This window comes from Syzygium oleosum, unplaced genomic scaffold (genome assembly GCF_021117445.2).
Source record: "Syzygium oleosum isolate NSW1041296 unplaced genomic scaffold, Sole_v2.1 Sole_v2.02, whole genome shotgun sequence".
In the NCBI taxonomy this organism is placed as follows: Eukaryota; Viridiplantae; Streptophyta; class Magnoliopsida; order Myrtales; family Myrtaceae; genus Syzygium; species Syzygium oleosum.
In genome coordinates, this window is record NW_026607486.1 from 12,669,303 (window position 1) to 12,681,258 (window position 11,956).

The 11,956-nt window shown below is 38.5% G+C and overlaps 2 protein-coding genes across 2 annotated transcripts; both read left to right on the forward strand.

The window, feature by feature from the left end:
• Nucleotides 1-4,300: 4,300 nt before the first annotated feature.
• Nucleotides 4,301-4,873, forward strand: LOC115663545 (uncharacterized). Its single transcript, XM_030585538.1, has one exon. The coding sequence runs from the start codon at nucleotides 4,301-4,303 to the stop codon at nucleotides 4,871-4,873; it is 573 nt and encodes a 190-aa protein (XP_030441398.1).
• Nucleotides 4,874-10,782: 5,909 nt separating this feature from the next.
• Nucleotides 10,783-11,355, forward strand: LOC115663544 (uncharacterized). Its single transcript, XM_030585537.1, has one exon. It carries the CDS (start codon nucleotides 10,783-10,785, stop codon nucleotides 11,353-11,355), a length of 573 nt encoding a protein of 190 aa, XP_030441397.1.
• The last annotated feature ends 601 nt before the right edge of the window (nucleotides 11,356-11,956 follow it).

Genomic DNA, 11,956 nt, shown 5'->3' on the forward strand with positions numbered 1-11,956 from the left:
CTGATAGTAAACACAAATGCATTACACGGAGTTGTCTATCTACGTTTCACATTTCACATTGTCACGCCGTCGTTTTATTAGCACACGTTTGGTTGCGGTAGTTGCGGTATTGACTATTAAATTACGAGTTTATTATAGGTCGACTGCATATCGCAATATATGCTTGGAGAAATAGCTATTACAGTATGTATCCCTATAAAATTTATAATACTTACAAACAAATAAATTAATAGCATTTCTATGATATAAATTATAATTATTTTGACATAATCACATATTGATAAGTAAAATATTGAGTAGCTAGTAAATAATTGTTGTTATTAATGTGTTATCTTTAGAGTACATTACTATTATTATCATTGTTGTTGTTGGTAATTGTAAAGGATCACACTGTCTATTATGAGGTCACACATTCAAGTTTTATCATGAATGAGTCTTTTGTCAACTTATGTTATGACATTTTCTACGTTATGAAGAGAAACTTTTTGGCCTCTAGCACGCCAGTAAGGTTGCAATGATGGGCTCGTGCACCAATAGGTATTATGAATAGCTATGAGCTAAATCGAATATTTCGTACAACAAGCGGAGCTCTTATGATGGTCGATGTTTTACACCCTTTTCAACACATAAAAAAGGATAAGTCTAAACATGTGTGGAATTAGTCACCTAACGGACCCATCAAGTAAATCACCACCGTCATGGCAACCTTAATATGAAATCGAGCTCCCCAAGGTTGCCCATGGCATCCAGATTTGGCAGTGGCGACAGGCTTGTAGCAGCGTGAGCGGACAGCAGTTCAAGATGAATGACAACCCAGTGATGTGGACGATGGCATGAGGTGGACTTGATGGTTTCGTGATTATGCGACACTCAATGTATGCTTGAGAGAACCACTGGGGTTTGTCCCAATGGCTACCCTTCTTACTTGGGAAGGGGGAGGTGGGAAGTTCGAATCCCCACCTTCTTGGGGGGGGGGGGGGGGTTAGGGATAAGGACGTGTAGTTTCAGATGTGGGTTTCGACTCCCACACCCTGCAAGAAGCATGGTAAAAGTCTGAGAGTGAGTTGAGAGTTAGAGTAGGACTGAATAAAAAAAAATGTATGCTTGAGAGAGAGAGAGAGAGAGAGAGGCGGCATAATGGTGGTAATGCCAGTGCTGGTGGCTGCGGTCACAAGCGGTGGGTGATGGCAACCAATGCTAGGTGAAGTGATTGATTTTGTTGGTGATATACTATTAGAGCTAACAGGGTCTTCTTGACTCTTTTTTAAAGAAGGGTATTGTAGCCCTTTTATCTAGTAATCTAGGTATGAGATGTTGATTATAGATTTAAGAAACTCATGATACAAATTAATATATGAGTGAAATTTGCAAATGATTTTCCTAAGTCACCCAAAATTTATCTATCTCATGGGATTTTTTCCCATGCGAGGGTGGCATAACATAAGGAAGCCAGATTAGAGTTGACAAGAAACTTCCAGGAAACAATACTCAACTTAATTTATCATGCTCCAAATTAAATCAAAGACAATGACGGGAAACAGGACAATCATTGCGGCCGAGACTTGTAGTCTAGTTTTCAAACCTCTGACGCACGTAGTTTCCTTCAAGATGACAAAGAGTGATTTCATTGAGCGGAGTAATCCCGTCGCCAATTGAAAAAAGAGAGAGATGCACGTACTTTCTTGGAAATTGGAGTTAGGCTGTGAAGACGACCGACCAAAAATGTCATTACTTGAATGCGGAGCTTAACATAGGAAAATCATTTCCATTCGAGCGGATGTGACATTCCCCCTCCTTTGTTGGACAAAATAAGCAAAACTCCTTTTTCTTATGATATTTCCAATTTTGGGAATTGGAGCATTATTTTCATTTTCCGTGCTTTCCCTCGCACAATAAAAAAAAAGACGAGTTAAAATTCTTTTGAAAATAATTCAAAATATCATAAATCTATTGTACGGCAGTTAATTTAGTCATTAATTTTTCAATTTGGTCAATTTAATCATAAATCTTTTGACGATTTGCCAATGTAATCTTTTCGCCAGTACTGACGTGCATGATTTTTACAATTTTTTAAAATTTTTTGACTCTTTATTTCATTTTTTTCATTTTCGCTTTTTGCTTTTTTGCTTTTTTGCTTTTTCCCTATTTCCCTTGGAAGAGGAAAATAAAAAAACAAAAAAAATTGAAAACAAAAAATTGCAAAAACGTTCACGTTAACTGAAGTGACTACATCAACAAATTGTCAACAGGTTTAGGATTAAATTGATCAAATAGAAAATTTTAGGATTGAATTGGCCACCGCACAATATGTTTAGGACTTTCTGAACAATTACCCCGAATTCTTTTCCTCAATTTTTCTCTTCACCTCTCATCTTTTGCACCTTGATTTTCTTTATCTATCTAATAGTCTTTCCAAACAAAATGGTAGAAGAGGACCCAAAAGGGCCAGAACGCCCTCAAGACTTTAATATTAGGTACAGGATTTTTTAAAAAGTTTTATCCCACTTAAAACTTTTTTGAAATTTTTGGCCTTTCCGAATCTAACATTTAGGTCATCGTCGACCATTGGAAAATTTGTAACCCATAAAGATTTGGGCGGGGACTTGAACTTTAGTCCTTGGTCATGTTTGGTGCCCTCTCGTTTGGCTACCATTGCAAGCCCGCGGATTTGGCCAATTTATGCCATCATGAATGTCTGCAATCTCTTGCTCTAATCCCATATCCTATCTCGCCCATCGGATAACGACACATGCATGCACCAAGTCATGCTCACCCATGCCTGATCAAAGACCCCAATCTCCCTCTCTCACTCTCACTCTCGCACTTTGCCACCACAATGTCTGTCGTCATCGTCATCGTCATAGGATAAAGTTAAAAAAAGTCACGTCCGTATTTTTCACTAATATAATTGAACAGAGTTAACAGAAAGACTCGATTGTACCAATTTGACAATTTTATGACTTAATTGCATTTTTTATGAGTTTTAGGACTCAATCGCACTTTTGTGACAAGTTTTAAAATTTCCAATACACTTATCCCCGAAAAATAAATAGAAATATAAAACAAATAAAAAATAATTTAACGCTTTGTGTCATTTCATTATATTACATTACCTGTGAATTTTATGTTTATTTTTTTGTACTATGTTAGAAATTTTGAGCTTCTTTGTAAATATTGAATATCACAATAAAATTTGTAATAAAACATGTTTCCTAATCTCTTTTAACAAGTACATGGTCCGGGTGACTTGGCTAGGCTTGGCCCGCCCAATGAGCCTAAAAACATACTAAAAAAAAACCAACTCAGCCGATGGAAGAATAAAGAAATGAGCTGAGTCCATAAAATTGAACAAGTTATTTGTTGCACCCGTAGTAAATAGACTTGGTACATGTGATACGATGGAGACCCACCGGATTCAATATGTCATGTGGTCCGAACCTACTGCCCGGGGTGCAATCGATAACCCCGTCAATAACTTCTCAAAAAAAAAAAATTGATGGCATTCAATCTCAAGTCACTGTCTTGCAGGCACTTTCCGTGGTATTTTCTTGGATAGAACCTGGACTTTCTCCAAGGTAACGTCAAGAAGTTCATATCGCAAGATCTTCCTGTCATATGCTTGAAATCGACGAATTCAGGGCAAAAAGAGCAACTGAAGACATCACTTTCAATCCCTCCGACCAAGGACCCCACGAACCCATTGTTTCAAACCCCCATCAATTTAGTTGTATACTATTCAACTCCCTAATTCAATGAGCAAAAAAAATTAAAATAATTCAACTCCCTGTTTGGGCTTGTAATTCACTTTTGGACCCACAAGCATATAATAGCTCTTTATAAACAATATCTTTTTTTTTATCTTCCGTTATTTATTGGACATGAAGTTCTAGGAAAATGTGGGGATTGCTTAGTCCATTATACAATCCTAGTGATGCTTTCCATAGGACCTTGCTACCACCTTTCCTTTGCCCTTCTCCATACTCAATGTGACAAGCTAATTATCATTAGTGTCTCTGTAGTTTCTATCCATCAATAAAAATTAATAAAGATATTGCCAGGCTTGACGCTCAATTTTCCCTCCCTATAAATTTGCTCGCACTTTGCACTGGCTAGTGTAAGCCCAGCACTTAGAGTTCTTCTCAAATCCACATAGAAATCTCTTTGTTGGCTTATTTTAATTCCCTCTTCTTTCAACTCTTCTAAATTCCTATGGCATCGTTCTCATAAAGAGGGACTTAGTTTTAGAGTATTCAGTCTTCTTGTTGTAAAAAAAGAGAGCTTTTGGGTTTGAATTCTGGTCATGGAGTTGCAACCTAGAGTGAGCTCAATCATTGCCAAAAGGCTATGGAAGATTGTGAAAATCGCTTATGTAATGATCAGGAAAGGGCTGATGTCCAAGAGAAATTTTATCAGTGACATGATCAACAGGGCGAGGGACAGGAAGCTCATGAGAGAATCACTGAGGAGTCTCAGCTTCAGTCACTACAAGCACCCGAGGAAAATGCGTCGGGTCGGGCTCAATGGGTACGAGTACGAGTTCTCCTGCAGCAACAGCCCGAACCCAGTCATCGTCCACTCAGCCAAGAACAAGAGCCATCGCTTCCCCTGCATGAGGCTCCCTCAAGTCATCGAAGACTTCGTGGAGGACAAGCCCGTGTACCCCGAGATGCTCGTTTTCATGGCAACGACTCCTGAATACACGTTCAACATCCAGATTGAGCGGCACAGCCCACTCAAATCGCCCTACTCGGTGAGGGTCTCTAATTTCTCATCAGATGATGAGGGTGATGGGAAATATGGGCAAGTGGACCACAAGGCTGACGAATTCATCAGCAGGTTTTATGACCAACTGAGGAAGCAAATGGTGCACTAATGGTCCAAGTTCAAAATCCTGCTTTAAGTTTCATGGGCTGTGTTGATCAATCTCACAAGTCATCCATCAGATTTGCAATCATTTTCATGGTACCCCACTTAGGAGATCAAAAGAAAGAAAATAAGACCCATCTTCTTTTTAACGTTGGGCTTATAAAAGTGGTTAGGTAGTCTGTAAATACTGTCCGCTCTTAAATGTGTAAAATCTTGATGTTTCTTTCTCACATCAGGGGACTTCAGTCTTTCTTCTGTATTTCACATGTCTGTCCAAAGCTCCTTGATTATAAATGGAGCATGTAAATGGCAAAACCAACAAATTTATGTACAACACTGTGGAACCATTGGGTATGTTTCTGTTCTGTTTATTACTGAATTTATGGTTTACTCATGATGATTAATGAATCTTTTTTATGGTTGATACTAAAGGGCCCTTTTCAACTAAAAAAAAGTGCTTCTGGTTCTGCTTTTTCACAGTTTGATATTCCCCTTGAGGTCTACCTGAGCCCTTTACTTCACCAGCATTTGTCACTTTTATTTACTAAGCAAGTGGGCTGATATCTGTGCTATTGGCACATCGGAAGCATGTGCTGCATGCTATTTTGAAATTGTTTTCGAAAATTTTGGAAGGAACATGAGAAGCCCAGCCTTCAGAATTACCTTGCCTTGTTTTTTATTTCAGATTTCATCACAGAGCTAGTTTGGTATACTTTAACTTACCTTCAGATATGAATATTTTCATGAATTGGCATGTTATTGAATGAGGGAAATGAATTGCATCACTTGAAAAGGGAAATGAAAGCAATCAAATCCTAAGAATGAAAACAAAACATAAGCAAGAAAAGCACCCATGTAGGGGGCGTGCAAATAATTAGAGATGCCTCTATTCTAAGGGATGAGAAGTTGAGCCTTCAATTTTACTCAATGATGAGACCGGTGCTTTCTCCATGATTGTGCCGGGTGTTGCAGAATGAGAACATTTTCGCATCCAACAGTTTCCGAACTTTATTCTTCAGGATGACGCAATCATCGACGGAATATACTATTTCACCCAAATGATAGTCACATATTTTAGATGGATCATAGTTAGGAAAATATTTAGGGTTAGCGTGCTTTGGTTCCTTAGCAAGTAACCTCCTTTCCAAGAGAATGAAAAGGATCTGAGACAGGGACCAAGGAAGCGGCGTGTATAGGTTCCTTATCCTTCTTGAATGTACTCTTAGTTGCCTCGGTTTGCACCGATGGCCATCCATCACGTATGGCGATCTCAATGCGCTTGCCCACAGGGACAAGTTGAGTAAATGATTTAGTAGACGAGCCCAACACCCAACTTCGATACGCATAGGGCAATGTCTTCATGATTAAGTGCATCATTTCCTTCTCCGTTGGCTCAGAAGCGGTTTGGGCGGCCAGTGCTCTCCACCTAGTGGCATATGTCTTGAAGGACTCGGTTTTCTTTGTTTCCATTCGAATCGGATCTTCACGAGACGAAGTAATGTCGATGTAAAATTTGTATAGCTTGAGGAAAGCATCAGACAACCCTTCTCAAGTTTCGAGAAGATTGATTTTCTTTAGAATGTACCACTGTAGTGTGAGCCCAGTCAAACTTCATTGAAAAGATTGGATCATCAGAATTATATTCTTGACATATTGGGCCATTTTCACCATATAAATCTCCAAGTAGACCTTTGGACACGAGCTGCATCATACTCATCGAAGTTAAGCATTTTGAACTTCTTCGGCTCTTTGCCCTTGGCATAATGAGACCAGCCGGTGGGAGCTTGATCCTGCAGGCCTTGTAACTGTCGAAGCTTTCCTTATTTCTACCATCTTCTTCTGCTCTCAAGTTGCGTGCCTATTATGATGCTGATTAGGCTTCCAATGTCACTGATTGCAAATCTATCACTGGTTATTGCATTTTTCTTGGCGATTCACTTATTTCTTGGCGTTCCAAGAAACAACATATTGTCTCACGCTCCTCTACAGAGTCCGAGTATCGTGCTATGGTCGACACTACTGTTGAGATTGTTTGGCTTCGCCGCTTACTTGCTGATATGGGAGTTTCACTTCTGGATCCTACTCCTCTGCATTGTGACAACAAGAGTGCCATTCATATCGGTGCAAATCCAGTCTTTCATGAGCGTACCAAACATATTGAGATCGATTGTCATCTGACTCGTCATCATCTCCAAGCTCGCACAATTTCACTTCCTTTTGTTGGAACTGAGAATCAACTTGCCGATTGTTTTACGAAGGCTCTTACATCACAACGATTTAAATTTCTTCTTTCCAAACTCTCGTTATTTGATCCACCTTGAGTTTGAGGGGGGGTGTTAGAACATGTTGTATAGTTTTGTAGGTTTTCCTTTACATCTCTTCTTTCTCTTTGGTCCCACATAGGAAGAATGCTAGGCTCCTTTACTCCTCTAAGCCTATATAAATGCTTCTCATGTACATTGTTTCATACACCATTATAAGAGAACAAATACCATTCTCTTTTAATCTTTCTTTCTTATCACTTTTATGTCTTACCCATGAGTTTTAGGTGTGAGATGCCGATTATATGTTTTGACACCGAGGATGCAAATTAACACAGGAGTGAAACTCCTATCACAAAGTGATTTGTCATGTGATTTTTTTCACGTGGGCTTATTAGAATTGACAAGCAACTTCCTGGAAATAATACTCAGCTTAATCCATACTCTAAATCAAATCAAAGACTATTATTAAAGTGAACAAGACAACTATTGCGGCTGACATACGGGGTTCAGTGGTAAAACCTCCAACGCACGAGATTTCCTTCAAGATGACAAAGACTAAACCTCATGATGATATTCAAACTAGTCATTTCGAAAGAGATGCATGGCATTTACTTGGAATTTGAAGTCAGGTTATGAAGATATCCGACCCAAATGCCATTATTTAAATGTGGACCTTAACCTAGGAGTATAACACTATTAAACAGTACTATTAAGCTTGGAAACCCAAATTTTTTTTTGGAGTGATTTTACTTTTTACTTTTTTGTTCTTGTGGCGCATTCACTTTTTTTAAATTTTAAATTATTGAAAGTTTCATAATATCCGAAAAGTCGCCGCGCGTATTTATATATAAGTTTTTATAGCTATTTTGAATTAGCATAGTTTTTGAGATTTTGATGGGAAAGTAAATACAAATTTTCCGTTTGTCCCACCATTTCTAATCTTAAAGGATGTATGATGAAAAATAGACGGAGTTCGTACATTAGAGGTCTTATATGGCATTTTGGTAAAGGAAGGACATCTAAAATCTCATATGTCGAAATGAATATAATTTAAAATAGAGCCACTTTGAGCGTCGTGATGAAATGATCAAATATTTGAGTTGCTCCTGTCACTTTTTTTGAAATTGCAAGTTCCTTCGAGCCAGATAGAAATGAAAATGCAAGTTGATAATGTAATTTTATCATAAATTTTTCTTTCTTTCATTTTCCTTCTCTTATCAATCGAGTTACCTTCGGTTCCATATATTCAACCGTAGTCCCTTAAAGACATAAAACCAATTCTTCTAAATTGTTTCGAGCAAATGCGCATTTCCCTCCTTTATTGGACAAAATAAACAAACCCTTTTTCTTCTGACATCTCCAAATAAGAATTCATTTTGAAAACTGGATCTATATTTTTATTTCCGTCTTCTCCTCGCACAAAAATAAAGTATCAATTAGAATTCTTTTTCCCATTCTGTTCATTTACCTCTCATCTTTTGAGAGAGTTTTGGGGAGATGTAAAGTCATTTCTCCAAACTTCTTTGACTCAAAATGTATTTGCTCAAAGTATATAGCGTTTGGATGATAAGTGGTTTTTGGTATAAATTTTGTAAAGCAACTTTAAAGTTCAAAGAAAAGAAAGAAAGAAAGGGCAGGGCTACTAGGGAATCGACGAGCGTCGCGTGAGCCAGAGGTGATCGGGGTTGAGGCCCGCCCTGCCCACTAAAAAATTGAACCAGCTCATTCACCATTATATTTCAATCTACTTTTTCAGTCCACTTCTCATTATTCAGTTGAATTATATGTAGTAAGAACAAGAGTTGGATGGACACATGGTGCGGTATTGGACAACAAATTTGCTTCATATTATCATCGTTGGTGATTAATACACAAGAGACTATAAAATTGGCATTTCGGTTCAAAACTAAGCTAATTTCTAAAGTTAAAATAAAGAAAATAACTTATAAAGAAGAAAGACTTAAAAAATGAAATGAGTCTATAAAAGTGGTAAAATTATTAACTGCATCCGAAATTAGTAGATCTAGTGCATGTGATACATTGGAGACTCGCGAGATCCAACGTATCACATGAATCGAGCCAACTACATGGGGTGCAGTCAATAACCCATTCATAACTTCTAATTAAATTGATGCTTCTCGATCTCAAGTGTCTGTCTCCCTCTCTCTCTTCTCTCTCCGTTGTCTTCTCCCCTCCCTCTTTTGTCGATTGTGTTTGTGTTTTATTGTATTTTTCTTCTTCTTTCTTCTCCTGGTTTAGTTTTACATTTGCGAGTTTGAATCTTCTCAATCTCGTTCTAGATTTGGGAGCTATCCTCTCCCAATCTAGTTATGAGAGTTTAATAAATATGCTTTTGGGGATTCGATACCCCTCTGCTCTGTCCGTGAACAGATTATCTGCCTCCAGTTTTAATAGTGATTGCATGAGCTTCGGCATCTTACTGAACCACGAAGGTTCGTTCTTCCAAATGTTAGATCTATATCTATTCAACCTGTTTTAGTTGTCTCTGTTCGACGATGATGTAAAAGAAGCCGAATCTAGGTGCACATCGCCAATTAGCAACGCCGTAGTTATTGGAGAAGGAATTTCCGGCATGTGCTCATCACTAACGTAGATACAAGATTCAGGCATCGGTTGTCGATTATTTTGCTTGACAGATTCGTTCTTGTGGAACGAGTGTGTGTTTAACTTTACTGGTGTTCCGTTGATCCTCTTTGTTTTATGGATTTGGCTTTGTTTTGCAGTATTCTGGGTTTTGCTCGGTTTCGATTTGCTTTATCATGAAGTTTATGTATTTCTCATGGATCATTTTAAGTAATGAATATAACTTTCTTTCGACCAAAAAGAAATCCCAAAGTGTCTGTTTTGCTGTCACTTTCCGTGGTATTTTCTTGGATGGAACCTGAACTTTTTCTCCAATATAATGTTAAGAACTTCACAGCGCAAGATCTTCGTGTCATTTGCTGGGACATGACTAATTTCAAGGCGAAGAAAATCATTTTTAAACCCTCCGACCAAGGACCAACAAACCCATTGTTTCAAACCCCCATCAATTTAGTTGTATACTATTCAACTCCCTAATTCAATGACCCAAAAAAATTAAAATAATTCAACTCCCTATTTCAGCTTGTAAGCTTCACTTTTGGACCCACAAGCATATAATAGCCTCTTTTAAACCATATCTTTCTTTTTCTGTATACTGTTTCGTCAATTATTTATTGGACATGAAATAAGTTCTAGGAAAATGTGTGGAACGGTCGTTCAGTTCATTAGAATATTCTAGTGGTCCTTTCCATCGGACCTTGCCACCACCTTCCTTTGCCCTTCTCAATGCTTTCTGTGACATCCTAATTTTCATTAGTGTCTCTATAGTTTATATCAATCAATAAAATAAAGAAGATATTGCGAGGCTTGCCGCTCAATTTTCCCTCCCTATAAATGTGCTTGCACTTTGCATTGGCTAGAGCAAGCCCAGCACTTAGAGATCTCCTCAAACACTCAATAGAAATCTCTATGTTGGCTTATTTTGATTTCCTCTTCTTTCAACTCTTCTCAATTCAAATGGCCTCATTCTCATAAAGAGGGACTTAGTTTTAGAGTATTTAGTCTTCTTGTTGTAAAAAAAGAGAGCTTTTGGTTTTGAATTCTGGTCATGGAGTTGCAACCGAGAGTGAGCTCGATCATTGCCACAAGGCTATGGAAGATTGTGAAAATCACTTTTGTAATGATCAGGAAAGGGCTAATGTCCAAAAGAAATTTTGTCAGTGACATGATCGATGGGATGAGGGACAAGAAGCTCACGAGAGAATCGCTGAGGAGTCTCAGCTTCAATTACTACAACAACTCGAGGAAAATGCGCCAGGTCGGGCTCAACAGGTACGACTATGAGTTCTCCTGCAGCAACAGTCCGAACCCGGTCATTGTCCACTCGGCCAAGAACAAGAGCCAACGTTTCCCCTGCATGAGACTCCCTAAAGTCATCGAAGACTTTGTGGAGGACGAGCCCGTGTGCCCCGAGATGCTCATTTTCATGGCGACAACTCCTGAGTACACGTTCAACATCCAGATCGAGCGACACAGCCCACTCAAATCACCCTACTCGGTGAGGGTCTCTAATTTCTCATCAGATGATGAGGGTGATGGGAAATTTGGGCAAGTGGACGACAAGGCTGAGGAATTCATCAGCAGGTTTTATGACCAACTGAGGAAGCAAATGGTGCACTAATGGTTCAAGTTCAAAATCCTGCTTTAAGTTTCTTGGGCTGAGTTGATCAATCTCACAAGTCATCCATCAAATTTGCAAGCATTTTCATGGTACCCCACTCAGGATATAAAAAGAAAAAAAATAAGACCCATCTTCTTTTTTTAATGTTGGGCTTATAAGAGTGGTTGTGTAGTCTGTAGATACTGTCTGCTCTGAAATGTGTTAAATCTTGATGTTTCTTTCTCATATTAGGGGACTTCAGCCCTTCTTATGTATTTCACATGTCTCAAAGTTCCTTGATTATAAAAGGAGCATGTATAAATGGCAAAGCAAACGTCTGTACAAACTTATGAATCCATTGGGTCTGTTTCTGTTCATTTCATATTAGTTTATGGTTTACTCATGATGATTAGTAAGTGCATGATATCTTTTGTTGTTGATGGAACTGGGCCCTTTACAACTAAAAAAAGTGCTCCTGCTTCTGCTTCTTCGCAGTTTGATTTTACTTTTGAGCCCCACCTGAGCTCCACTTCACCAGCATTTCTCGCTTTTATTTTACTAAGCAAGTCGACTGATATCTGTACAATTGGCAGACTGGAAGCATGTGTCGCACTCCTCTTTA